Source organism: Numenius arquata, chromosome 16 (assembly GCF_964106895.1).
Source record: "Numenius arquata chromosome 16, bNumArq3.hap1.1, whole genome shotgun sequence".
NCBI lineage: Eukaryota > Metazoa > Chordata > Aves > Charadriiformes > Scolopacidae > Numenius > Numenius arquata.
In genome coordinates this window covers 11,703,812-11,731,742 of record NC_133591.1, presented here as the reverse complement: position 1 = coordinate 11,731,742, position 27,931 = coordinate 11,703,812, and the positions used below count along the sequence as shown (strand labels likewise).

Below are 27,931 nucleotides of genomic sequence, written 5' to 3'. Positions count from 1 at the left end.
AGATCAATGAATAAAAGTATCCTTTAAAGGTATTTTGTTGTCCCGGTCTCAGTTCACTTTTTTTTTTTCTGTCAGCTGGCTGGTAAAGTATCTGAATTTGTGCATTGCCTGTCTGCCAAAAAAAAAAGCCCTTTCAGCTTTATTAATTCAAGCGTAACGTTAGTTATCTTGCCAAGAGCAAGTGAACAGGAAGGTTTAATGTCTTGTTTACTAGTCTGCAGCAGACTATCAACTATTTTTGATAGTTGAGCGGCTGCCAAATATAGCAGAGGTTCCTGGGACACAAGCTTTGCTTTCCGTGTTGACATGTTTGTTTCAGAGCAGTTTTGCAAACCAGGTGCCGAGGCTGGGGTTCAGGAAAGGTAGAACAGGCTAATATAACTCTCCGGTACAGAACTGCCGTTTGACTTTGAGATCTGAGTGGACGGTATTAATTAGAGACGAAAGCAGTAGCTGCATCTGCTGATGGATTTTGGCCCTTCTAAGCTACTCCCTTTTCCGTCTGTAGGTGGCCGGCGAATACAAGTATCACCCCGAGTGCTTTGCTTGTATGAGCTGCAAAGTGATCATTGAAGACGGGGACACTTACGCACTGGTGCAACATTCCACTCTCTACTGGTAAGCCGGAGCTGCTCCCTGCTGTATGTGTAAGCCCTGTTCAGCTGGCTCCGTGTGGTTCAGCCAAATGCTGCCTTTTGAGTGAGGGAGGGAGGAAGGAATGGAATAAGCACTTAGACCTATAGCTTATGGTCAGTGAGAGAACTTAGAAGTGTGAGTTTGTCAGGGAGGGATAGGACACTGCTGTAATGACTTTCTTCACTTCTTGTAGTGGAAAATGCCATAACCAGATCGTGCTGACACCGATGATAGAAAAACACTCCACTGAGTCTCTGCGTGAGCAGCTGCCATATACGCTGACCCTCATCTCCATGCCAGCAGCTACTGATGGCAAGAGGGGGTTCTCCGTGTCTGTCGAAGGTGGCTGCTCCAGCTATGCCACTGGTGTCCAGGTGAAAGAGTGAGTATGACACGGTTGTGTGCAAGGTACATGTCTGTGCAGAGGGAGCTGGTAAAATCCTGCAGTGCTGCTGTCCTGCCAGCTGCTGTAACTGCCGAGGGCATCTGTCCCGGCACAACAGGGACACACAGTGGTTAATAGCCATTTGTGTTTGGTCTCCATTTCACTCTTGTGATGACCTTAATTGATAATTTATTTCTCAGTGCTGTCTCCTTCACTGAACACAAAACATTTGGTGAATTTTAATGGACTAACAATTTTTGCCATTGGGTGGATGAAGGGCTCCCCACAAAGCAGCTCAGACCTAAGCACTTGGTCTAATGGGAGCTCCCTGTGTTGGTGGATTAGCTTTGTTGTATTTCAGAATACCAACATGAAGGGAAGCATCAGAGATCAAATATCTTTTATAATTTTGGCTAAGGTGACTTCCCACACACACTATAATTCCCATGTTTAGAGTTAACAGGATGCACATCAGCCCAGATGTCCGAAACGCCATCCACCCCGCAGATCGTATCCTGGAGATTAATGGAGCTCCTATTCGTACGTTACAGGTGGAGGAGGTGGGTAGAGTTCTGTTGTGAAGCCTCCTTCTCGGCTGCCTTCCTACAGCTTTTCTGTCTCCTGGCACTGCTCTCCCACCCCACACGCAGTGTGTGTACACCCATAGTGCTCATCCTGACAGGAGGAATAAACATGAAGACAAGCTTTGCTGCCCCTTCTAGCTGAAGAGGAAAACATAACAGATGGAAATGCAATTAGGATGCAGTTCTGATTTTGTAGCACTCAAACATGAAGGGAGGCAATAGGAAAAGTGCAGGGCTGTGAAATCTCAGAGGACAGAGAGGCTGTGAAGACTCTTCATGTATTGCTAGTGAAGGCCACTCTTCTCATCCTGTTAGAGGCAACTGTCAAGAGACAAAAGTTCAGCTGATCCTAGGGATGAGTTTCCCATTGCTAAAAAAAAAGTATTTGATGTCTGTATTTACAAGTAAATGCTTTATACAGATATCTGGTGATGCTGCAAGAGTGTAATGAGACCACCATGACCTTCACTATGCAAGAGGTTTATCTACTGTTGGTGCTGAAGAGAACATCAGGAGCACAATCGACATCTCTCAGATAAATCTCCATGTAGCTTTTGCAAAGCTGGTTTTTGCAGCACTATTCAGGACGGGAGCTTGTGTAGCTTTTGAACACTTTTCAGAAAAAGAAAAAAAAAAAAAGGTGTTTGGTCACTTGTAGCTGAGGAGAAAGAAGAGGATTTGGATAGCATAAGGAACTGTTGCCAGCTTGATTTGTCTGGTGGAGAGCTGTGGTGTGCGCAACTAAACCACAGCTATGCAGTGATCTCACCGAGCTTTCTACTCTGATTCCTGGGGGGCATTCTGCTGTGTCTCCTCTGTCTCCTGTCACTTGTGTGCCTCCTGTCTGCTATCATCCTCCTCTTCGGTTTGGTTGCAGGTGGAGGACTTGATTCGCAAGACAAGCCAGACGCTTCAGCTGCTGATAGAGCACGACCCTGTCTCGCAACGCTTAGACAGGCTTCGTTTGGACTCCCGTCTTCCCACCCACATAAAGCCACCCATTTCCCCACGCTCCCTCTCTCCACTGGACATCAAGGAGAATCTGGAAGGAACTCTCCGACGGCGCTCCCTCAGGTAAGGACTTGGGAGCGCTGCTGCCTCTGACCCTGTGCTACCTGCCTGGGCTGCTCTGTGCCTGGGCCCTGTGATTGCAAACACCTGCAGAGACATGACACGTCTCTGAGAGGTGCCTTGGTATAAACCAGTGGCGAACCAGTGGAGAGCTTTAGATTCTGCTACTGATATGTACTCTCCCCGTTCCCTTTCAGGGTGGCAAACTTCCTTTAATGAAAATAAGGAGCTCTACTTTTAGCATAGAAAAGCTAAGAATTTTTACAGTTAGAAAATGTAAAGGTCAGATTTTTATCAGCCTTAAATGGCTGGGGAAGAATGTGTCCTTAAAGGGGAGTGTGTCTGAGATGTGAGATTTGGGAAAAATCTTGTCTTCCTAGACTGGGGAACTCAGTTGCTCATTTAGTCATTTACCAGTATTTTAATCTCTGTTTAGAGTTAGCAAGTGCTGCGTCTTCACAGCTTCCTCCTCCTGTTCACAGAGCTCCAGCCATGACTAACGGTGCAGGAGATGTGGTGGTGGTAGGCAGCTCCAACTTGGAAGCTGCTCTAGGTTTGTAAAGAGCTTCCACAGAGCTGGGAGAGCATCTGGCTTTTGAGATGTGAAGAGCACCGAAGCACATCTAGAATCTGGTCCCTTAGGAGCTAATGATGGGTTATGTCGGACCAAAAGTTTCCTAGCAGCTTCCCTGATCTTCCTGTCTCCTTTGTTTTCTAGGCGAAGTAACAGCATTTCTAAGTCTCCTGGCCCTAGTTCTCCAAAGGAACCACTCCTTCTGAGCCGTGACATCAGTCGCTCTGAATCCCTACGTTCCTCTTCTAGCTGCTCCCAGCAAATCTTCCGGCCCTGTGACCTGATTCATGGCGAAGTACTAGGAAAAGGATTTTTTGGACAAGCAATCAAGGTGAGGGAAGTCCCCACACATTCATCATTCACTTTGATTGCAGCCGTGTCTGCCTGTCTGGGCGTCCTTTGTCACTCTCTCAGTGGCCTTTGCCCTTCCGGTAGTGATTGGTGTTGGAACTCGCCTGGCTTCTCAGTGAGATGCATTTCTGTTTCATTCCCTGACCGTGAGTGTCTCTGGCTACGGGTGGTTTTGACTTTATCCCGTTTGAATGTCAACCTTGGCCATACGTACTCATCTCCTGAGTTAGACTTAGAGCTCCACAGGTCACAGGAACCACCTGGGTGAGGTGGGGAGAATGGGGAACAAGCTACACTTTCTCTTAGGAGCATCTTTCTTGTGAAGAGGTGCATTCAACTCCCAGTACGGCATTTCTCCTCCACCGTGTGGTGTGCTTGGGGGTTTGCCAGGCTGATGTAGTGCCCATCTCTGAACCCCCAGCAAAACCTAAGTTGATTGTTAACATGGTGGTAGTGGACAGGTCTTGCATGACTCTCATAATTAAAATTTCCATTAATAGCAGTCCTCTTGTGTTTAAGCTCTCTGGTCCTGACCGGGGGTGCTTCAGCAGCTCTGTCCTGGCATCCCTGACAGCATCAGGGGGCAGCTTCCTCTGCCGTACCAAGGTGCTGTGAGCTCCTCAGTATTCGGGTTGCTGTTCATGTTATGGGACTTGTCTCCTTACACCTGTACAAACCAGGTGTCCAGCCACCATAGTCATCTCACGCTTCCATGGGAGGTGGTGAGCCAGTACTACAAACCCAATGCTTTTGATCCATACTAATGAGCATATTTCTCTTCTCCTCTGCTCATAGAGAAATAACAGGTCCAGGTAAGCGGAACCTTTCCTCTGTCGCATGCTTTTGTCATCTGCGTCCCCACAGTTAATGGCACAAAGGTGTTTCTTTTCTGCTCAAATTACCCGATAGCCATCCTGTTCTGATGCATGCTCTGGGAGTTAAAATTGCCCTCTTGGAGTTTCATAATGACACTTGTTTCAGTTTTGCTGGTATGTCAGCTTAAGAATTCCACTTAGCCTTGTCTTGTCTTTGCCTTTTCACTTCCCTTTATCTTTGGGTATTAGATGTCCCCGGCTTTCATGTCCCTGGCTGAAATGTGTAGTGATCCCTGGCTCGCTACTTGTATATGGATGCTTGATTTCAGACAGGAGCAGAAGAACATTGTACTCTCGCTTCTGTTGTGTTATTCCATGCATTCGTATTCCACCTGTTACCAGCCTTGCTATGTCCCATGGTTCCAAACAGACCTAGCGTGCCACAGTGTCTGCAAGAGCTTCCTGAATGCTGTAACTGGGTCTTGTGTTCTGGATTGCAGCTCCGGGGGTTTTCTGAAAGGCTTTTTATTTTAAAAGGGTACGAGGCAAAAAAGTGACATCTTTCTTGAAGTTCAGATTGACCGGTTTTTATGCAACAACTACTGTATCTGGTCAGAATAGTTCCCTGTTGTTCCTAGAGAGACAGTGGTTGTTTAGTTACCTGGAGATCTTAGAGAGACTGAGCTGTCCAAGTTAAGCAACTGAAGGGGAGGGGATTTCCAGAAAAACCTCACCAGAATTTGGACCCTTCCTACTCATTCCTGCACCCCATGCAAGCAAGGCAGAGCTGCTTAGAAGAAACCTCTAGAATGCAGCAAAATGCCGGGAACTAGTTGGATAGAGTCAAACGGCTCTTGAGGAACTGGAAATGCTTTCCGTGTGGAGAGCCAGGAAATTCATTACCTGATGTTTATGGTGGATTTCTGTGTGTTTGCCACCGTTCTGGGACGTTCCTCGCAGGGAGCAATGCGCCGCTCCCATGGAGCATGGTAAAATAACTGCTTTCTGCCTCACCTGAACAGCCTGTACATCCCAGTTGTGCTTGCACGTGTTTGCAAGTTTGATAAGCTCGTCAGAAACCATCAGGCTTCAGAGTCCCCATAAAACCTAAGCATGTAGTAATGCAGTTTTGGGTTGTTTGGTTTGGTTTCTGATGCAAGTGAACGTTGATTCCTTTGAATGTACCTGAGGGTCTGTGTACAAAATGCGAGCATCGCGCTGGGCAGGTACTTTCTGTAAGGGAATTCGAGGCACACATGAGTACGGAACTGCTGCCTCCAGAGGCTTTGGCAGCCTGTGTGCATGCTCGGCCCTATGCTACCTCAAACAGAGACTTCAGCTCCGGTTCTTGGGATGCTGTTGATCTCTTGGGATGATCCTCTGTCAGCTTTAGGTAGTTTCTGTTTCACCTACAGAAATCTTCGCTGAATTCTGAAAGGAGAAATTCTGTACAGTTTTCTGCAAATCCCTGAGCTCTGAATTTTCTCCCATCTCTGTTCCTTTCTGGATGGAGGGGAATGTTGCCCTCTCTTTCAGAAGAGTTGCAAGAGCATCTGAGCTATGTATTTTTGAACGTTGCCTGTAGTTCTGGCTTCTGTTTCCACCAGGTGACTCACAAAGCTACGGGAAAGGTGATGGTGATGAAGGAGCTGATTCGCTGTGATGAGGAAACACAGAAGACTTTCTTGACGGAGGTAGGAGCAAGATTTCAAAATGCTTCTGAGCCAGTAGTGTGGTGGAACTCTCTTCCATCTTCTCCAGAGAGAGAGTGATCATGCCAGCAACCTGGCAGGAATCAAGGTGCTGAGGAGGGAGACATCACACGGGGAAAGGCTGACGTGAGCTGAATGTTTGCTGCAGTGACGTGTGACTCACACTGAGCAATAGGCATGGCTTCAGCTCCCAGTTCATTAATTTTTCAATGATAAAAAGCAGCCTGAGTCTGAGGTAAATTGAGCTGTGCAATACATAAAGGATTTATCCCTTGAGCCTTGTGCATAAATAGAAATGATGAGGGCAAATATCTGTAAGATATTCAAGATTCCTGCTGTATTTAACCTGAAGTATTTTCTTGGGGCTGCCTACCATGTTTTCCAGAGTCAGATTTAGCCTAAAGGCAGCTTCCTAAACACCTGACGCTGCTATTCCAGCCCTGGTGCATGCGGATAGCTGCCCTGGAGAGCTCCTGCCTCTTAAAAGTTAGCCAAACCCAAGGGTGCTCTCTTTAAAGACTAAGATCAGGTTAATTGCACAGCGTGAAAACGAAGAGGCTACAGTTATTTGACTGCCTTAAGGTTGGGGTTTGAATGTACTCTGTGATCCCTGGAGGGGACCTCCAGCATTGGAGCGCTTGTCACCATAGAGTGGATCCGTCAGGGCTTGTTCCATTCTCTTTGGGGTCCTGCTCCCCAGGTGAAAGTGATGCGCAGCCTGGATCACCCCAACGTGCTGAAGTTCATCGGTGTACTGTACAAGGACAAGAAGCTGAATCTCCTCACCGAGTACATTGAGGGGGGCACCCTGAAGGATTTCCTCCGCAACGCGGTGAGTATGGAAGCCTGGTGGACCTTGGCTCAGTGGGGTTTGACCGTGTGTTGTTGGTTGCACTGGCCTTATGGTGGTTGTAACAACAACAAAGTCTTCTCCTTTGGAGCTGTGTGGAAAAGCTTCTTCTTAGCCGTGAGTGGCCTGAGGCAGGAAGAGCCTTCTTCCTGGGGCTGTGTCATCTTTCTCTGACTGCTGCAAGGGTCCCTGTTGCAGAGGAATTTCTGTCACCAGCTGGCTGGTAAGATAGTCCCTGACCATTGAGGACTTGTCTTTCAGGACCCGTTTCCCTGGCAGCAGAAGGTCAGCTTTGCCAAAGGAATTGCCTCCGGAATGGTGAGTTGGACTGTCCCTTTGTCACAGACAAACCTCCAGAACCTCCAGGGTCAGGGTTAGCTACTTCAGCAGGGTGGTGTGAGAGGGGCTGTGGACACTCCCTGTCAAGTAGCAACTGGTTGTTGAGGTCTGTAAATGTAAAGGGATGTACTTGCGCTCACCTGGGAACTTGTAACATCAAGTTTCCTCTCTCTGTTTCCAGGCTTACTTGCACTCCATGTGCATCATCCACAGAGACCTGAATTCACACAATTGCCTGATCAAGTTGGTGAGCTACACCTCTGTTCCCCACAGCATGCTGCTCCCTCCTTGTCATCTTCCTCCCTTGGTTTTCTCCACATGATGGTCCCTCTTTTGTCAGGGTGGAACTGATTTCACAGAGGCTTTTATTGCCATAAACAAGGGAGCTTCAGCTTCGCACAGGATTTTCCAGACTGATCTGCTTTCACCATTTCTTCATTCTGTTGTCCTACCCCCTTTCCTGTGGCCGCATCTCCTATTAACAGTCACGTTAGGAGAGTTGCTAGAGCTCCGTTCCTTATCTCAACTAGGAAATGTTCTCTACAGCTGCTTCTGTTCTTTTAACCACTTAATGACTCTGTTGGCACTCAGGATTGAGACAAGTGCGCAGGCGCGTGGAGATGTGTGTGCTCTCTCTTTTTGAAATGCTAGGTCACAAGATTTTTGTGTAGCTTCGTTCCCTCAAGCCTTGCCCTTGTTTGCTTGGCTGGAACATGAGATTAGCACGTAGGCTTCAAATGACCCGGGATGAAAGTCTTAAGTTAATGCCTGGCCAGGTAGAATAGGAAGGTCTGAAAGGAAAGGTCTAGTTTTGCCCTGGCAAGTGTAGCCAAATTAATGGGATTAGTGTTAGCAACCCCAAAGGAAATAAGACAGTAAAGAAAGGAAACGATGAGTTGGGATCGTGAACTGGATGTCTTGCACCTGTCTAGGCAGCTCACTATGCTCATCTGGCTGCAGGAGACCTTGGTAGTTGCCCTTACAGCCTAGTTGATAGTGAAGAGGAATCGCAGCCTCTTTGCTCCCGAGGAGAGCTGAGAGGAATCAGTGGCTTGTACTAAATCCCTCGTGCAGGATAAGACGGTGGTGGTGGCTGACTTCGGCCTCTCTCGGCTGATTGTGGAGGAGAGGAAAAAGCCCACTTTGGAGAAGCCGTCTGCCAAGAAACGAACCCTGCGCAAGAGTGACAGGAAGAAGCGCTACACGGTGGTTGGCAACCCGTACTGGATGGCCCCCGAGATGCTGAACGGTAAGATCCTGATACCGGGTGCGGGTGAGGAGACAGCCTGTGACAAGGTGGAGGGATGATAGGATTACTGAAAGCTGCTGAGCCCTGGTAACAATCAAACCTCTTAGAGCCTATGGTTTTAGACCTGCTAATAGGCAAGCCTATTTATACGCACAGGTACCCCAGCTGCACTTCTCTGCAGTACCTGACCCGAGAAGCCTCTGTACCAGCCGAGGCAATGCTTCTGGCTCCATAGCAGGATTCTTCAGGAGGGCAACAGGCCTAAACTTGCTGTGATCCAGATAACAGGGAAGACAAAAGAGGCCTGAAATAAGACTGAACAATTTCTATTGTTCAACTAGATCAATTTCTATTATAGCCTTATGCTTGGGAACTGCCCCTTGAGACAGGGAATCATTAAACTCCAGGATGAGGCTTATGTGTGCTGCTGCGTAGATCCGAGGAGAAGCCATCTGCTGCCAGGTTTGCTGAAGCCTCAGGATTGGGGTAGGAGTTGTCCAAGTGCAGGGAAATCTGCTTTTTGGCACGTGGCCCTCAATTGCATTAAGGATGAACTATGTCCCTTAGGGGAAAATCTGCCCCTGCAGGGGTTGAGGAGTAAGGGTGAAATACAGTGGATACGGTTTCCTCCTAATGAGCAGGTCGGTCTGACCTGGTTGGGCAGTTTGGCTGGCGATGGTATCAGTATTGCCCAACAGAGAGTCCACCAGGGAAGGGAGAACTTGGCTCCTTTCCTCCAACTCAACTCTTCTCCGTGTTGCTTTCTTGTGTGCTGTTCTGTTTTCCTTCTCTCAAGGCTCACAGGCCCTACTGGAGCCTGAGGCTGCTTCTCGGAGCCTGTCTCAGACCTGGCATTTGTCAAGAGAGCAGCAAGAGCGCGGTCTGACATCACCTCTGAAAGCAAGGCTGTTTACCAGATATTGGCTCGGGAGGGGCGTGTCTGTAAGCTGATAATGGCCCGCTGGAGCCAGGCTGCTCTCCCACATTCACAGTGCTGCTAGTGCGTAATTTATTATCTCTGCAGTCACTGCAGCAGGGACGGGGCGCTCGCTGCCTGCTGGGGGAGCTGAACACTGACCCGGTGCGCTGTAGAGATGCACTAGAGCAGCATTCAATGGGAACGGGCAGAAGCTTTCCATAGTTATCCTTAGCGTTTGCCCAGACCTCTGATACACAAGGATTCCCTTTGTTGTCCTTTAATTCCCCAGCAGAAGAAAGAAGCGGGGTTAAACTATGTGATGGCAGCGTATAGGAAGATGCAGGTGGAATACATATCTTGGGGCAACTGACCCTGCTCAGATTTAAGCCTTGCTTTGTCCCCAGTTTTAGAGCCCTCCAGGGAATAGGTTTAGTTAAGCTTTGGACTGGCTGGGTGGTCCAGCTGGATGGGGAACTGCCTCTCACAGAGCTGAGTGTCTTTTGTTTCCTGCAGGACAGAGCTACGATGAGACAGTGGACATCTTTTCATTTGGGATTGTTCTCTGTGAGGTAAGACCAGGACGTTACTTCTTCCCCATTGCCGTCTCCTTGCACGCATTGTGTCAGCCAGTTCCCTGTGTCTGAGCATGCAGTCTGACCTCACAGCACCGTGAATTTGGCTGGGAGTACAAGCTTGTCCTGCCCCTCTTCCCTCAAGGAAAGACTTTTTGGTCCCAGAGAGAGTTTCTTCCTGGACTGAAAGAAATACAGAGGTTCCTCCTGGACCAAGAGAAGCTGTAAAAAGGTCCATCAAGTTCTGACTGAGCCCTGGTATCCATTTGAAAGCAGACATATTCCTTAAAACAGTGATACTTTTTCTACTGCCTCACTAAAAGAACAATCAGCTTTATAATCTCAGCAAATTTGGGGCCTCCACTCTGGATGGCACTTCACGTCAAAGAAGGGGAAACTGAAACCTCTTTGCAGGTCAGTTAATGAAAATTGCACCCCAACAACAGTTGGCTTAGTTTATGTCTGAGCCACTGCACACTTTTACTGTTGTATCAGGCTTTTCTGTCTGCAAAGAGTGCCACTCAAAACCAACAAGGTCTTCTCAGTTTAAAAGGTGTGTAAGACAGTGGAAATACAGATGAAAGGTGGGGTGTTGTGTGTACGGATAACACAGCGTTACAGGAACATCAGGGGAGACTGGCACAGTTTCATCTTCAGCGTTTGGATGAAGGGGACAAAGAAAATATCTGTGCATTAATCTTCGTGGCCTCATCTGGGGCTCTGTTTACACTGGGCCCTCCTCTCGGAGAATGTTGTGGTTGTGAGTGATAGATTTAGGAACTCGAAAAATCTGTATGCAGCATTAAAACAATTGTTTCATCTAGAAAAAAGTCAAATAAAGGGGTAGAAGCATATGAACATTTTCCTTGTCACCAAAAAAAAAAGATGCTAAAAAAAGGAGTTATACACTCAAACAGATAAGGAAGTAACCCTGCCAAAATACATAATGGGCGTTCCACTGTCTAGTTACAGGATGTGGTTGTCCTGCTGAGTTATTGGCATAGAAAAGCCTGGGTGGTTATAAATAACACCCTTTTTGTGATACCCGATGAGGCTTTAAACTTAATACTCTTCCCCCTGTGAGAGTCTGTATTGACATTGACCTTGTCTGAGTCCGGATCACCCCACAGCTCTCCGGTGTGGGTTCCTTCTCTCTTATTACACTTTGAGTCCCCTAGTGCTGGAGGTGGTGGGCACTGGGACTTCTGAGTGTCGGGGCAGGGCTTCTCCCTGTTCCACCCAGCCCTTTCCTCTGCCGGCTCTCGCCTGCAACCTCCTGGGCATTGGTTATGGTGGTTCTTCTCTCCCCCCCTACCCTCTGGCTGTGGGTGGGGTTGAATCTGCCAGTAACAAAGCAACTCAGAATTTGTGGTGCTGTTGACTTCACAGCATTGTTCAGGAGGGGCTCCACAGACGAGGAGCTTTGCTGGTGGTGTGGTAGGATTGTGTGAGAGGGGAGAGATGGGATGGTGATGCAGGTTGTGTTGGTTACTTGCCATCAGGAGGGACTGCGTCATCCCCAGCAGCACACAGCACAGTAGCTGACCCAGCAGCGAGATGCTGTTGAGCTCCCTGGGAGGTGAACATCATCCAGTATCTTCAGAGATATTCGTCCTGTATCTATCAGAGAGACCCTGGGGAGAAAGAGAAGGCGTCTGGGCCTTCCTTCACAACAGCGGCCACATCATCAGGTCTTGAAAAAGTTTCACATGAAGTTTGTCTGTATGCAGTGCCTTGCTCATTCCCCTGTGCAAGTAGACCCATTGGAAAGGAGGAACAGCATTTCTGCTCTTTCCCTTGCACCCGCATACTTTGAAAGAGCTTCTACCCAACACTGAAGTTCCCTGTTAACACTCTGGAACTGTTGCTGTACTTAGTTGCTCCTCTCATTTTTCCCTAGATCATAGGCCAGGTGTATGCTGACCCGGACTGTCTCCCACGCACACTGGATTTTGGCCTTAACGTCAAGCTGTTCTGGGAGAAGTTTGTTCCTGCTGACTGTCCTCCAGCCTTTTTCCCTCTGGCTGCCATTTGCTGCAGACTGGAACCAGAGAGCAGGTAGGTTTGGGGTTTGGAGGACTCCTCTTTGTAAGCCTGGAGTGTCTGTATCCCCTTGGTGGAAGGATTGCTCTGCACAGAGGGTGGCAGAGGGCTGTATTCCAACCTTCTGTGGGAACGCTCAAAGGCTTCCACCTGAGGAGGGACTAAAGACTCATCAGCATAGAGAGACTGCTGTATATGGTAGAGGGCTCTGAAACAATTACCAAGACAGAGAGGGTAAAGGAGGAATGATCGTTCAGGGTTTCTATGTACAAAAAGTAGGGGCAGACTTTGGCAGCAGCTCTGAAATGCGAAAACTTCATTTGATTTCAATCGTGAAACTTGTAGCTTCAGAACAGCGTTGATGCCAAGGAGGTTCCAAAAGAGCTGGACCTCCCTGGTCATCACCTGTAAAAATGGGCAGCCCAGAGAGATGGGATCTCTCGGTGCAGTCTCAGAAGCTGAATGGGGAGGGGTGATGTCCCTGCTCACACCTCCGTGCACGGGACAGTAGCCTGGATGGGCAACTGGCCCAGCCTTTCCAGGTGCTGTTCTGCTTTCTCTTTCCCACTCACATTTCTTCGCTGGTGCTTCCAGGCCCCCTTTCTCCAAGCTGGAAGATTACTTTGAAGCTCTCTCCCTCTACCTGGGAGAACTTGCCATCCCCCTCCCGTCTGAGCTGGAGGAGCTGGACCACAACGTGAGTGTGCAGTATGGACTGAACCGTGACAAGCTACCTGAAAACACGACCTAGTCAGCTCGTCCTGCTGCTGCACCACTTCCATTGGAGCTGAGATGAGTGACGGGGAGGGAGATGCACTTCAGCCACTTCCAGGGCATTAACGAGGCACCACGCTGTGTGTCTGCTGCATTGCCTTTCCCTCCCCACCCAGCGCCCCTCCTCTTGGACATCCTGATTCACTGTGGATTTCTGGCATCTTTCAGAAGCAAAAAAGGGCTGTTTCCTGCCAACTGCACCTAGGAAAGCTGCTCGACACTATTTTCCTGGCTTGAGAAATGTTTCTGTAGCCTTTCCAGGCTTCTTTACTGTGGTGCCTTAGAACTTGGCTGCAAGCTGTGAAGCCACCCTGGCCCATCTGCCAGGGAGGGAATTGCTTTAGGAGAGTCTCCTGGGCAAAAGGACCAGCACTTCTGGAACTGCTTCTCCCACCGACTGCCCTGCTCAGAAAAGCTGGGGAAATTGGACATCCGGCAAAAGGCCTCACCGGGACAGCGTGTGTGTGTGTGTGTATGTTTGTGCATGTGTTTTCCAGAATAACCCACTGAGATTTTGGCCTCCGATTTGCATCAGGGGAGGGAGTGAAAAGCCCCAGGAACTGGGCAGCTCTCCTGAAATACCTTGTCTGTAGGGAAGTGTGTATGAATTTTTGTTCTGGTTTTGTGGGTTTTTTCCTCCTGTCTCTTGAATACCTCCAAAAACCTGCCTAGAAACACTAAGACTGAGCTCTCCTTGCCCCTCCTGATGGTGAACAAAGGCAGACAGCAAGTGAGCCACTTGAACACCTTCAGACCCTGAGCCTGCACAGTGAGTTTGCCTGCCCAAGAACCTTAACCTTGTGAAAGTATTTGAACCTGAATGTGTAGAACTGCACTAGGCACTGGCTGTGGGCATCCCTGGAGTGCTGAAGCTGCTTGAGCTCTCGGCCTGTGGACATGAGGTGACAAGACAGGTGGCAGAAGGTGCTTAGAAGTGGCTCAGACTTTGTGCATGGACAACGGCAAAGGGGGATGACCCCAAGGTTACTTAAAGGATGGACTTGTCATGAACAGAAAAGTGCTGGAGAACGTCCCATCCTCCCAGGAGTGGCAGCTGGAGAACTAATAATTCAGTTGCCATTACCTCATCCTTTCCTGCAGGCTGCGCAAGTTGCTCCCTTTGAAGGTCCTTCTTGCAGGTGCTGCTGCAGCACCTGAACCGATTCTCCAAGCAGAAACTTTCCTCAGGGTCATTCCCTGCTTTAGGGGAGAAAAAAGGGCTTGGAGTCATTGGGAGGTGGGTGGGAATGTATTTCCTTCCAGCGCTTCTCTTCCTCCCTGGGAGGGAGAAGGAAGGAAAGCTACTGCTGTGGTAGCTCATGTGGTTGGCAGAACTGAACAAAAAGCTGGCTCAACTCCTGCTCTTAAGTTTCACAAACATCTTGGTTTAACTGGATTTCTAGTGTGCTCCTTTCCCCCTCCCCTCCCTTCGGTATTGAATGGGGGGGGGAATTGGTGTTAAGTCTTTGCTGTTACTTTGATTTCCTCCCCCTACCCATGAGTTTAAAGTATTATGTAAAATAACATGGGACCAGCCATCACCTGACGAAAGGTGTGCACAGGGGGGATGGTTTTAGTCTGTGTAGTGGTGTTTTAGAAACACTGGGGACTCCCTGCGCTGTGAGTCAGCGGAGGAGCCTCTCTAAACTGGGTCCAGTGGATTCAGGATTGTTAATAGGATTTGCCCTTCCTTTCCCCCTCCCAGGCTGGTTTGTGAGGGGACCCCTGAAGGGGAAAGTCCTGGGTGATGTGTGGGTGGGGTTTATGAACTGTGATTTGCACAGCTCCATGTCCTAACTAAATTAAAAAGCAGTAAATGTATGCTATGAAAACAAGATTCTGTTGTCTCTGTGTTTATACATAAAGTGGGAAGCTGTAACTTTGTCGGGTTTCTATTGTCACGAAACAGCAACATCAAAACGGCACGGATCAGGCATCATCTAGAACTCCCTTTTTTGAGCCAAAGGGCTCGGACACATTTACAGAACCAGCGAGACGCAGCGCAAGTGCTCCATAGTAATACTGACCTGGAGTGATGGAAAGGGAAGAAGTGGTCAAGTTTTGTTGGTTGGTTATTTTTTGTGGATTTTTTTTTTTTTTTTTTTTTTTTTTTAAGGGTGGACAGGAGCCAGCAGAACATGGATCCTCTCCCCCATTTTCCTTTTTTGAATAAGGATAAAAATACCGCCTGTTTTTGGAAACCTCCTATTCTGAAATATGTAACTCAAGGGGCATTAGTTAAGGCAACAACTGAGGGAAAACGCTGGTTATGTGAGTACCTCCTGTAACTTGCTGTGCTCCGTCTCCATCACGCTTTCCAATCAAGGCCCCAAGGGACGCAGCAGAACCAAAACAGAACCGACCTGCGTCAGCGCAGGAAGGGGCCGTAACCGAGAGCGTCTTCCCACGGGCCAGGCCGTTGAGTCAGCACAGCCCGCACGCCCACAGCTGCTTTTCAGGAACAGTGTCCCAGTCCAAAGCTGGCAGCAAGGGGACAAGCTCCGTGGCCCTGGCCAGTGCTGGTGAGGGGAGGCACCGCTTGTAGGGATTTACCTTTGGGCCTGGCAAACTGAGGGAGCACCTTCCCTTCTCCTCTATTCGCAGTCTGCGACAAGCAAAAGGGACGCTGCTCTGGCAGGAGGAATGTACAGATGAGCCACAGTCCACACAGGTCTACAGAGCATTTTTCTTTTAAGCTTTAATACAAGGTAGCACAATCTGCACCTTCTCATAATGAGGTATTTAAAACATTTTTACAAAGAAATGGTATTCAAAGGCATTTAAAAATAAAACGTTTCCCTTTTCTGAATCAAACATTAACACTAAAACCCCTGCTGTCAAGTGCTGCTCCCTGTTAGGCCCACAGCTATAAAGCAGATGGCTACAAAACTTACTTGAATGGCTTGAATCCCCTGAGGTGGGGATGGATGTTTCCCTGAACTGGCCTTGCCTCGGTGCCATTTAGGAGACACTGCAGCAACCACCCCTTCCAAAACCCCCGAAACACTAATAAAAGTTGTTACAAAAACCTCTCTAACAGGGCCAGGCTCTGTGAGCAAGTAGTCTTGCTGCACAAGCGGAGTGTGTGTGAAGGAAGCTGGGCCAGGAGCCATGCCGTAACTTCGGATCTTGCAAGAGCAGCTGCCCCGTCCTGCCCTTGGAGCCAGAGCTGCTGCATCACGGCTGAGGCCACCTCCACAGCTGGCTTGGCCACTCTGTCCAGAGCTGGCACCATAGAAAGCCAAGGGAATTGGGAAGACAATGTTTAGCTATCCTCAGTGCTCCACCTGCTGTAGGTAACTGAAGGGCAGTTTGTTTTCTTCACAACTATCTACTGATGGCCTTTGGTCTCCTGACGTGTGTAAGTGGGCAGGAGGCACAGACCACCTGGACACCTACAACCGTGGCTGTGCATGTAGCACCACAGGGGAAAGGAGATGTGGCCTCAGCCCTGGAAGACCTGGATATGTCAAGAGCTTGAGAAGAGCTTTTCCAAATTGACACTGGGGCTAAACATACTTCTCCTGGCCAAAGCCACCCCTCTCCTTGGAAAAAAGACGGATCCAGTAGCAGGATTCTGGAGAGCGTCTCCATCTCTCAGCCACAAAGCAGAAAGGCAGGAACTATAATCAGAGTGTAATTATCTAGCTAAGTCTGACGTGAAGCTCCCCTCAGTCCTTGCAGTACTGCTCCCTCCTGGGATTCCAGGCTGAAACTTAAGTAACAGTGCACACCATTAAACAGGAAAGGAACAGGGAAAAAAAGGAAGCCAAGACCACACTCTGGGCTATGGGATCTGTGGCCACTTGTGAGCCTGGCCCATCATCCCCCCCAGCTCCTTGGCACACCATGGAGATAGGTGGGAGGAAGCAGCAGGGTCCACCACGCCTGTCCCCAGCTGGTCATGCACGGAATGGTGCCACTCAAACAGATCGTGATGAATAGCCCACTGCTCTGTCCCTCTGCCTCACCTTCATCTGGCTTTCATCAAAAAGAAAACAAAATAGAAATGAACACACGCAACCCCTGCACTCACAGTGGGAAGCCGGAGGCTTTGCTCAGCCTGTACCGCTCCTGCCCGAGCCGCTCAGGCACCCGGAGTACCCGCCGGCCCCATGAGCGGGCCGCTGCCATCACACGTGTCCTCCACGGGCGTCTGGTTGGTGTGCACCACAATTGTGTTCTCATCCACAAGCTCGCAGGTGGGATTGGTGAACGCCGAGAGCGGCAGTGTGATGCGCTGCATTTCACGCTCATAAACTTTCTGTTCGTGTTTTTCCTTCAGGTCTTTCCCCCTAGATTTAAAAAAAACCAACAAACATATATGTGCATGGGGTGAGCGCCGCTGCTTGGAGGCAGAGTCTCAGTAAAGGTGACGGAGTAGGAAAGCAGGGACTCTGCTCTTTAAGAAACAGATGTTTCGGCTACATACAAAGGGCCCAAAACACTCCCTACTGTAAGCAGAGGACCCCATCTGAGCACCTTTAAAAAACTAAGCAGCCAAGGGCAGTCTGTCCCTCCCTCCTTTCCTTCCTCCCTCCCTCCCTCCCTCATAAACTGGGTTATTCATTAACGTTGCTACAGCTAAATGATGTCTGTAAAGCCAGGCCACTCCTTCAAACCCTTCCCTTGCATCTTACAGTCCCAGAGCAGCACTGCCTGCTGCAGAGCCCACTGCTCTCCCAACGAGCTTCCGTAACCTGCCCCATCCGATAGAAACGAATACCGGAGGGGGTGACAGATTCTGCCTTTTGTTGCGGCAAACAAACCTGTGTAGTAAATGAAGCCGTTACTGGAAGTATTAAAGCTTACTTCAGAGCTGGCCCTGCCTTCTGCGGCTGCCGCTAACAGCTTAATCCCACAACCAGCTCCTCAAACCTACCTCACTCCTCAGCCTGTTGCTAAGGGAGGCGACACCTCTGTAATTTGCACTCAGGAAGAACTTTAAAAATGGCTGGCATTAATAGCACGTTGTCTCCGGAAGAGCTATGTATACCAAAAGCCACTAAGCCCATTAAAGGTTTCTCACCACACCTACCCAAACCTGCCAGCTTGCACACGCGACTTCGAGAGCAAGGCAAGGAGAGGGAGAGACAGCAAACCTGCACCACAGCCCTGCCGGGAGCTCTCTGCGATTGAAGAAGCAAAGCCACGTTTGGCCAAAGCTCAACATCGGTCTACGGCTTCTTCCCGCAGGAGAGGAGCGAGGTGGGACAGGCACCGCTCGCTCCTCCTGGGGCTCGTGATCCCAACCAGGCGGAGCTGCTGGGGTTTCCTGTCAGCGCACAAGCATTTTGGCTGCTTTTCAAGGCTGCCTACAAGCGTGCGGCGGTGGCTGCCGTTCCTGCCAGCACACCAGGCAGCGCTCTCCGAAGCGACACCTCCGATCAGATCCCCCGACAAGCAGCGCTCTGTGTTTTGCCCCTTATGTAACGCTCCTCCCTCTGCTGGCTTTTTTTTCTTTTTCTTTTTTTTTTTTTTTCCTGCCAGCATTTATTATAAACACTTACATAAGGACATGTCCCATCTTGGGAAAGGGCTGCTTCTGCTCGGCTGTGTCAGACTGCTGTCAAACAGCCAAAACACAGAACAAACCCTCCCAGAGGAGGGAGCCTGGGCCTTCGCTTGCCGCAGCGACGTTCACCGCTATTTGTTCATCCTGCCCTGCCTCTCAGAACTAAGCTGCTTGCTATTACCATAACCTCAAGCGCTGCTGAGCCACGGAAACGCTTCTGCCCAGCGCAGTGAACGGCTGAACAAATCATAACTTACGTGTGAATCAAAACTGACCTGGAGTTTCGGTGAAATGAACTTTGACCAAAAAAAAAAGTGCGACTTGATATTCAGCATCATAGAATACGATGCACAAGTGGCAAACAATTTGCCCTTTTTTTTTTTTTTTTCCCCTAAAGCTAGACTAGAGAAACCAGGGGGACAGGTGGCCTTGCTGGAAGGATTGTTCTCTCTCTGATCACAACAGAAACTTCCTGTGAGGGCTCTTATGTAAAATTCAGCTCCCCTGGATGCATCTGAGAAAGAAAGCCACATCAAGGCACGTGTGCACACACAGAAAGATAAAAAATAAAGAGGGCGGTTACAAGTCAGTTTGAAGGTGAAATGGAGAATAATGGGATTAAGTCTTAAATAGTCCTTTCCTCAGTGTGACAAGCAAAGCTCTTGCACAATGTGCCACATCAAAACATATGCTTCTATCTGCCTTTTCATTAGGGTCTGGTTGGGTCTGCAGGTACTCAGACATTCCCGCTTGATACACGTTGCTTCATGCCTACACCAGCTTTTGGACAAAGGAGAATAGCCACTGACCTTTTATAGATGTATCCCAGCACAATGCCAGCTCCGATGGCAATGATTATCACCATCATGATCAGCCCCAGCACATACCCTGCGAAAAGAGAAAGAGGCAAAATTAGAGGCAGTAGATCCAGCTACAGCATTGCTTTTAGAGCCTCAAAACAAATCCATCCTGCCAGAATTACAGGAATGGATCCATCACGTGATCCTGGGTTTGTACCTAGTGTCCCTAGGTCCTTCTTTTCTTTGGAGTTCACCTGCACCCTCTGACTGATCCCAACGACGGGCTGCACAGCGGCTGCCTCGCTCCGGGAGGGCAAGGAATCAGCCGGCTCAAACACCTGGTCGGGCTCCTGAGAAGTGCCAACTTCTGCTGTAGGGACTGGGGCTGTGGCAGCTGTAGCATCTATTGAGAGAGAGACACATGAAATACAAAGCATTGGTGAGTACTTCAAAACAACACATGCCTTGTGAGCGGGACAGATCTAGACTGGTATCACTGAACTGCCTTCAGAGTACACTGACAAACACTTGTTCCCTCTTAAGTTATTGCCAGAAATCCTACCAAGGCAGACAAGAAATGTTCTCCTCCTCCTGCTTTCCTTTGACATGAACCTATTTATCCAAGAGTGCAAGGCACCACCACGGATGAGACAGAAGTCAGACAGCAGAACGAAACCCAGGTTGAGGGCACGAGTCCAGGGGATGCACAATGACTTCATTTAGTCTATGGATCGATACACACGCTGCAGCTTCAATCGTGCTGAACAGGCATGAACGAGACAATGAGAACCTCCATCCCGAATCTCCCAGGAGCCTATTTATCTCTCTTCTGCCTCAATCTTCCTGACACAGGAAGGTTTGATGGAAGGAGGCTCGAGCTGGTGTGAAAACAACCTGGGGACATTCTTCTTACCCAGCCCCTCTGGGCAGCCGTGCAGCAAACTCCTTTGGGGTGACGGCCAGGCTGAGTCAGAGCAACACTTCGGGCAGCACAGCCGCTGACTAGTCTAAGTACAGCAAGTTCCTCCTCAGCCAAAAGAAGGTGTGTAAGGATGGACGCTCGGAGCACTGACTCCTTCCCAGCCCTGTGGGCTCTTTATCAACAGCACTGAAACATTTTCAAGGGAGCTCCTTTCATGACACAGTAAAAATGGAAGCTATAGCAGAGTAAAAGCTATAACAGTGGAAAGTAGATATCTATTACCTGTCCTAAACAAAAAAAAAAAAGAAATATTTGGGGGAAATGCTATGCTCAGTATGCATCCACACCTGGAAACCCTCCCCACCTGGATCTCACCCCACAGCTGGCAATAGCCCCGTGTGGATTTTCTATCTGCAGCCATTTTGAGTCCTCAGTGGAATGTGAAATGGAAGTACAGAAGGGGATTTAGGGACAGGAAATCAGGGTCTCCTGCACCGCACAGTGACTTTATGTAGGGTCAGCCAGAGAAGCTGAACAACGGGGAGCTGCAGGACACGACTACAATAAAAAGGCACCCACTCTGAGACACAAAAATAGCCAAACCCCTTAAACAGGCAAATGGTGCATTGGCTGAAAGGTCAGGTAACTCTCCTGACCCCAAAGCTGCAGGACTGTTTTGAGTAAGGGTCTTGGCAGCAGAACATTTGTTTTGCTTTATTTGCGAAGTGAAGAAAAGGGGAGGGTGTATGAGTGGGGGAAAGTGTTTACGCGCAAGGACAGCAATCCCAAGGGACAGTGCAGTGCGTAAGGAAATCTTCAGGGGCTCAGAAATAAGCACACAGTTCAAAAAAAACAAGTGGTTACTTTGGCCTCAGTCAATACTGACATCTCCTGCCCCTGAAACAGGCTTCAGCTACAGCTCTTGGCAAACTGTTTCCCCCCTCTGACTATCCAGGAGGAATCCAATGTTTGGGTTTTCCCTTTCTTACTGTCCTCCCTTCACTTCTTGTTTTCCCCAAGTTCTTCCCCCCACCTGTACCCAGATCCACCCTGGGACTCATTTAGCAGCAGGACGCTTGTTCAGACAGCTGTACTGTGCCCACAGAAATGGTCTATCGCCACCTCTGCAGTTCCTAGATGCCCAGACCTCAGCCTTTTTCAACACAGCTACAGAGCTCTATAGTGACTGCTGAAATGGCGGGGGCGTGGGACACACACACACAGACACACTGCTTTGCACAGGCCTTTTCTGGCACTAATGGCAAAGCTCTAGGGGTGGAGCAAGGCACAGCTGGGAGGCAGATGTGCACACGCAGGAGGGGAGACCCGGGTACACTCCGTTCCGGGGGAGGGGGGGCAGCGGGTGCTGCCACAGCCCGGGGTTGTTTGTGTGCGGCGGGGGACCCCCCTCCCGGTGACAAAGCCAGCCCCCAGCGGCAGGAGGCAGGCCGGAGAGGGGAGGGCAATGCCCCGGGGAGGGCTGGAGGAGAAGGGGGAGGTCGGATGGGGACAGGTCCTACCTGAGCACCTGGCGATGTCGCAGGGTCTCCGTTCCGGAACCCCGGCGGCGCCTCGGATGTAGCACCAGGGCGCGGTGTCGCCGTCCGGGTTTCTGCAGTGGTTGTGGTCCTCGGCGGCTGCTGGAGGGGACGGGGCCGTCAGCTCGGGGACCGCCCCCAGACCCCCGCTCCCCCGCTCTCCCCCGCCGCCGGCTCCCCCGGCATCCCCGAGACCCACCTGCCGGGATGGCGGCGCCGGGGCCGCTCCGCACCGCCAGCCAGTTGAGGCACGGGGCGCCGCCGGAGGCCACTCGCCGGCTGCCGCGGTAGGAAGCGCCGTTGCCGCGGAGGCACTCTGCGGAGAGACGAGGCCAGGCCATGCGGGAGGGCCGGGCAGCCCGGACCGCTCCCCAGCATCCCCCCCCACCCCCGCCGGTGCGGGGCCGGTCCCCGCCGCCCCTCCCCCGGGGACCGGCCTTTGTGTCGTCCCCCCCCCCAACAAAGCCGTGCCGTGCCCCCCGGCACTCACCCTCGGCGGCCGCCAGCAGCAGCCAGCCCAGCAGCAGGGCGCCCAGCCCCGCCGCCCGCCGCGGGCCCCCGCGCAGCATCCTCGGCGCGGAGGGCGAGGAGCCGCCTCCAGCTCGCCCGCGCCGCTCGGCTCCGCGGCGAGACCTGCCCCGGTTCTCCCCTCCCCGGTAAACAACCGCCGGGCTGCGCTCTTCCCCCCCCCACCCCCCCCGCTCCGCAGCCGCCGCCGGGTCCTAACGCTACCGCCGCCCGCCCCCGGGCGGCTCCCGGCCCCGACGGGGAGCCCCGGGAGGGGAAGGGGCGGCTCCGCGGGGAGCCTGCCGCTGCTCGGGCGCGTCTGCGGGAGGTTCCCTGCCCCGCAGCCCCGGGAGCGGGCGCGGCGATGGGTGCTCGGTGCCGCGGGGACCGGCCGGCCGGGGAGGAACACGGGGAGACTGTCCCGAAGCGCAGCTGCGCACCCCCGGACCCGTCCCCTACGGCCGCGGGAATTCCCGGGCCAGGAGAGGAGGCTCCCGACACGGATTTAGGGAAACTGTTTGCCTTCAGGGACCTAAAATTGCCGTCTCCCCTGGAGAACTACCACGAAGCACTAAATCTTGCCTAGATTCTCCCTTCGGGCTCCCTTAGCTCTAGGGGGACAGACTGCATGTGGGGGGCACACGCCACCACGGGAGCTGCACACCTCCACGTTAAAGGTTTACATTCTCACCTCTGCTAATCGATTGCTTTGGCTCCACGTACTCTAAAAGCTGTGCCTGCTTATAGAAAAACAAGGTAAACAGCCCCGAAACGCTTTGCAGTAATTATATTGCAGGCATCCTGCCACCGCGATAAGGCCTCTGCAGACATTTCAAAGGGGTTACAATAGATGCAGAGGTATCCAGGCACTGCAATGCCAGTGACTGTACACAAGCATCTGGAGTCATCAGCAACATTTCCATTTCACACCAGCGAAAAAGAAGCAGCCGAATACTTGATCCTGTTCGATAACGAGCTCTCAAAGGTGGCCTGGGCCAACCGGTGGGTTTGTAGCCAAGGCCCAGGCCGGCAGCACAAGGTGCTATTTCTGGCTTTCCCACAGAGCTCCTCCTGACCTTGGCCAATCTGGCTGCTTCGCTTCTTTGCACTTTCCCTTCCTTTCTGCAACACGAGGTATAATTAAACCTTCCTTCTCAGAATAGGACAGGGAAGTTCCCTTCTTCTAAAGTGCTTTGAAATCACGTGGAAACCATTGAACACATGAAAAGTATTTCTATGCCAGGAGGCTGCCTGTTGTATTCAGCGTTAGATGAATCGCTTCTTGGGGCAGTGCTGGCTGGGGCAGTGGTCCTTCCCTTCCACTCCCCGGTGTTCCCATCCTGGCAGTATTCCCTGTCAGGCTGCTACAGGTACTTGTGGCACAAGCAGGCTCCAGGTGTACTGATCCAACCCAATTTTTGGCCTTTTCTCACCAGGTCATGCACACTTTAACCCCTTACCGCCACGGTGCCTGCTGAATCCAGTCCACAATGGAGCCACAGAACCCCAGATGTACCAGCGTGACAGAGGAGTAATGAGGAAAACAGGTCAATTAAGCAGCACTACCGCTGAATTTGAAACCATGAGCCTTAGCACTTGTGTGTGATTCGCCCTTTAACAATATGATTAACACTACAGCAAATTTAGTTTAATAACGTCAAACTAAAAAAAAACCTGCAGCCAGGTTGTAGAAAAAAACAACCCTCAAACCTGTGTGTGTCGGTCCTGACCGACATCAGGAGCTACGGTGTCTGCTTTACGGCGTTACGCTCCTTGTCTGCACAGACGCCCAGCTACCGCATTCCTTACGCTCTCCAGTTACTCCCTGCGAGGACAAGGCTAACTGGAGTAAGCAAGAATTTTTAATAAGGGCTATTGAGTCAGGCCTTCTGTTGGTAATAGCTCTTCATGAGAGATTTTATGGGATAAATTCCATTCAGTCAGAAACTGCAGGGCCACACATGCATCCAGAAGCACGGTCTGTCCAAAACAGTTTGCAGAGGGCTGCCAACCTGTACAATTAATTTCTTTTCAACTGATTTCATGAGACTAACTAGCGCTGCCATGCCATCTTGCACAGCAAGCACCTCCTCCTGTACACCCCGATCCAAGGACGGCAGGCTGGGCACTATAATCTCTGTGGAAACAAATCTCAAACCTTCCCAGCTCGCTCTCCTGTTATGTAACAAGATAAATTTGCACTCCTCATTACGCCCAGCCAAGTTCCAACAAACAATTTGAGTTTCTAGTCCACGGAAGGACAAGGGGGAATCTGGGAGAAATGCAAAACCCTTCATATTAATGGTAAAGATCAAAGGCTTTTCCACGACTGACTTCTAAGCATAATTTTTTCCCTTTCATCTCTAGCTCTCTCCAGGATGAGGGAAGGTTTATGCCTGGCAGTTTCACAGAGTTAGGTTTAATAGGATGCCAGGTGGCAGCTGTCAAGGCAGACTCAATTGCTCTTTCTGCTGTTTGGGAATGGGGTTGCTCTTCTTGCTACACTTTTAGAGATTAAACCTGACATTACTTCCTAGGACTTGATTTTAAGGTAACTACCCAAACTATAAGTAAGCTAATAGCTCTGCAACTACACCCTCACGTAGCTTACACGTAAAAGTCTGTAGGTATATACACATCCATGTACCACAACACATACACACATCCACAAACACTTTACAGGAGAATTCATGTGCTTTTTTTAGGAATAAAGGATGTTAAGCATCTTCCCTAAACTCGGTGTGAACCAGTTTCAGCTGTGAGCGGGTACCTTTCTGCTGTTTACTTTATACAGGTTCCAGAATGAACAATGTCTGCTTTTTCTCTCTCCTGCCTGTCAAGTGCTCTTTCTTGTTTGTTTGTTTGTTCTACTTTTTCACCTGTAGAAAAATTCAAAGCGTATAGAGAGTTTTCTGAAAGAAGAAAAACAGAAGGAAGCTAACGCATAGCACAGCGTGCTGTGCAAAGGGAGGCAACCAGAGATCACTCTGAAAGGACTTTGCAAGAAGTCATCAAAACCCACCCTCCTTCTCCAGCCATGGCCAAGTATGTTCAGATCTTCCCAGGCAAAAGTTCATCTAACCTACTATGGAAGAATTAAGACACACTTTAATTACTTAATCTTACTAAATAAGATACTGGGGGCAGTAAGCAAAATCAATTTTCTAATCCAAATATTCTTTCCTAGCCAAATTAACATGGATTGCTTGAAATGGAAAAAGCTGACCATTGTGCTCCTTATAAGAAGGCATGTCGTGTTCTTGTAAATTCCCTTTTCTTCTTTCTAGGCAAACCAAAATAATTCTTCCATTTTTTCCTCAGAACTAGTTTTTCTAAACCTTTTTTGTTCCAGTTCACCAGATGCTCCATCCCTGGAAACACTGAATGACAGGTTGGGTGGGACTCTGAGCAACCTGATCTAGTTGAAGATGTCCCCGCTCACCGCAGGGGGGTAGGACTAGGTGGCCTTTAAAGGTCCCTTCCAACCCAAACTATTCTATGATTCTCCCATTTTTCTGCTTCCTTCATAAATTGTGATGCCCAAGAATGAAGATCGTACACTCCGAGGCCTCATCCACCATGAACAGAATATTAGAGCAATTTGTGCTTGAAGCTTAAAAAAACTGAACACATCAAATGCTGCTAAACACTATTAACTACCTGCAACTCCAGCAAAAGCAGGTGTTTTTATTCCTTTGTTGCCTCTGTCTGGTTCATGAAAATAACTGTGGGTCTCACCTGGAAACAGCCTTCTGTAAGCGATGAGGGAGGAGTCAGAAACAAACGCATTTTGGTCCTAACCTAGAAACAATCTGAAGAGAAGAAAAAAGCATCAGGGCTGCAACAAAAGGATCGGATGCTGAGTTTATGAAACTGAGCCGAGTATAACCAAAAATCAAGACAGAGACGGTCACCATAAAGGAGTCGGTGTGGAGCGATAGAGAGGAGTATCTGAGTGCACTGTTGCATCCCCCCGCTGACATGTTCAAGGAGAGGCTTCCCCTCCCCCTTCAATCTGACAGCATGAGCTATTGCTAAGTAAATGCCAGCCACAGCCTCCGAGGACTAACAAGGAAGTCTGCAGAAGCAAAACAACCATATGTGATACTCGAACTGGTTCAGACTGGTTCAGAGAGTTTGCTCTACTGACTCAAAGTGCCTTCTGGGATGAGCTCTCTGTGTGGGCTGCAATAAAGGGATAGAGGCCTCGGGAGGGCAATCTGGGTCCTATTGTTTACTGGGGGAGAAGCTGCAGCTACACTCTTCTAGCATTAAGAGATTAGCGCTAAGTACTCTTGGCAATCACTGACTTAAGAAATTTCACACACTGAGTCCTCTCTAACAGCAACACTTTTTTGTCCTTTTTGTCACAAACTGCCCCGATTCCCTCGGCAGTTTTGATGGGCCCACCTGCCCGTAGACATCCGTGTTCACACTGGTCCACTGTGGCTCTGGTAAAGGACTGTGGATCAGGGCCCTCCCCGCTGGAGCATCCCGAAATCGGTGTCTGGATCACAGACAAGGCTTTTACCTGCCATCCAGCGGGTGTGTCTCCTCGCAAGATGCCATAAAACTGTAGCAATACTGTTAGGAGTAAGGTACAGCTGTCTAAAGATGTTTCAGCCCCAACTCGCACTGTGGTTTTTTTTGCTACAGACGCAGGCTGCTATTGACAAAAAACAGAGCATGCATTTTTAAGGGTGGAGGAAGGGAAGCTATTTTGAAAGATGCTGTGATCTACTTAGAGAACACACAGGTCTGAGTCAAGAACAAGAGCCTTACTCTTAAATTCTTTTACCAGTTTGTTGTTTGATCTTAGGCAGGCTTCTGCCTCAGTTTCCCGTGTTAACAGTACTTATGTCACAGAGGCAGAAGGGATTACACGTCTGCAAAGTGCTTTGAAAGCCTCAGACATGCAATACGTACCTTATGAAACGTTATTCAAGGGGAGGCATATCCATGGAAGGTCTTAAGATGTTCTCAAGTTCACAAATAAGCATTAACGCAGGAAGAAAAACAGAATGTGTTGTGTTGTTTGTTTGCTTAAGGTATAAAAGCCCCTTTGTAACTTTCTTGTTTCTTAATTCACTGTTCGCAGCAGTAACTAGCAAAGCCAAGCAGCCAGATAAACCAACATTCATTCTTGTTAGAAAATGTCGATCTAAAAATGATGGTTTGTCTGCACATGAGAAAGCTCCAAAACATCTGGAGATTTGAGTCAAAGGGAATAAAGATTTCTGTTCTGATATCTGTTCAAATTAACTGCCAGTGAATTGGACAGGACTATTAAATACCCTTCTACCAATCTTTCACTCACCGTGGAAGCTGATCCGGCAGTCAAACAGAAGCGATAGCTCAAAACTCTGCTGATCAAACTTCAGTAACCATGGAATATTATCAAAGTAAGAGTTCAATTCCATTGTGGAAAGCATGAGGGTACAGAGCTGCACTTAAATATGCAAACCTTCCAGTTCCTGCAGAAAATACACATCTAAACAGTACAATCACTCATTATTAGTGACCCATATCCCATGCCAACAGAATGGCAACAAAAGTTATAAACTTGTACACATAAAAAAAACCCCAAACATATATTTTCTTATTTATCAAAGGTTTTGGGACTAGGATTGGGGTCATCAACGTAAGAGCTGAGCAGAGAGCCATTTGGTAATGAGTCTCTCTGTAATTCAACACGCGAGCAGAGCAGCAGAGACCAAACCTTTCCGTAGAGCTACTACTGTTTCCTCATCAAAGCGCAGGATTCACGGACATTTA

At 49.5% G+C, this 27,931-nt stretch overlaps 2 protein-coding genes across 4 annotated transcripts in view; one reads left to right on the top strand and one right to left on the bottom strand.

Moving 5' to 3' along the window:
- LIMK2 (LIM domain kinase 2) overlaps positions 1-12,851 on the top strand; it is a 29,816-nt gene extending 16,965 nt beyond the window's left edge. For both annotated transcript variants that reach the window (XM_074159518.1, XM_074159519.1), the window contains 13 exons: positions 509-618; positions 830-1,018; positions 1,476-1,581; positions 2,483-2,679; positions 3,395-3,581; positions 6,024-6,110; positions 6,829-6,960; positions 7,240-7,296; positions 7,499-7,564; positions 8,392-8,566; positions 9,999-10,054; positions 11,958-12,115; positions 12,695-12,851. In XM_074159518.1, coding sequence (XP_074015619.1) covers positions 509-618; positions 830-1,018; positions 1,476-1,581; positions 2,483-2,679; positions 3,395-3,581; positions 6,024-6,110; positions 6,829-6,960; positions 7,240-7,296; positions 7,499-7,564; positions 8,392-8,566; positions 9,999-10,054; positions 11,958-12,115; positions 12,695-12,851 — 1,677 coding nt within the window. The remainder of the gene's footprint in view (positions 1-508; positions 619-829; positions 1,019-1,475; positions 1,582-2,482; positions 2,680-3,394; positions 3,582-6,023; positions 6,111-6,828; positions 6,961-7,239; positions 7,297-7,498; positions 7,565-8,391; positions 8,567-9,998; positions 10,055-11,957; positions 12,116-12,694) is intronic.
- A 2,698-nt stretch (positions 12,852-15,549) lies between these two features.
- On the bottom strand, positions 15,550-22,321 carry PIK3IP1 (phosphoinositide-3-kinase interacting protein 1). 2 transcript variants are annotated; one of them, XM_074159687.1, is made up of 6 exons: positions 22,140-22,321; positions 21,849-21,965; positions 21,632-21,751; positions 19,407-19,592; positions 19,199-19,277; positions 15,550-17,169 (listed from the first exon to the last, which is right to left on the bottom strand). In XM_074159687.1, exons 1-6 carry the CDS (start codon positions 22,216-22,218, stop codon positions 16,962-16,964), a joined length of 789 nt encoding a protein of 262 aa, XP_074015788.1. In that variant the 5' UTR covers positions 22,219-22,321; the 3' UTR covers positions 15,550-16,961. The 2 variants fall into 2 exon arrangements, with proteins under 2 accessions (XP_074015788.1, XP_074015789.1); XM_074159688.1 differs by having other exon boundaries at positions 21,632-21,748; positions 22,140-22,271.
- Between the last annotated feature and the right edge of the window lie 5,610 nt (positions 22,322-27,931).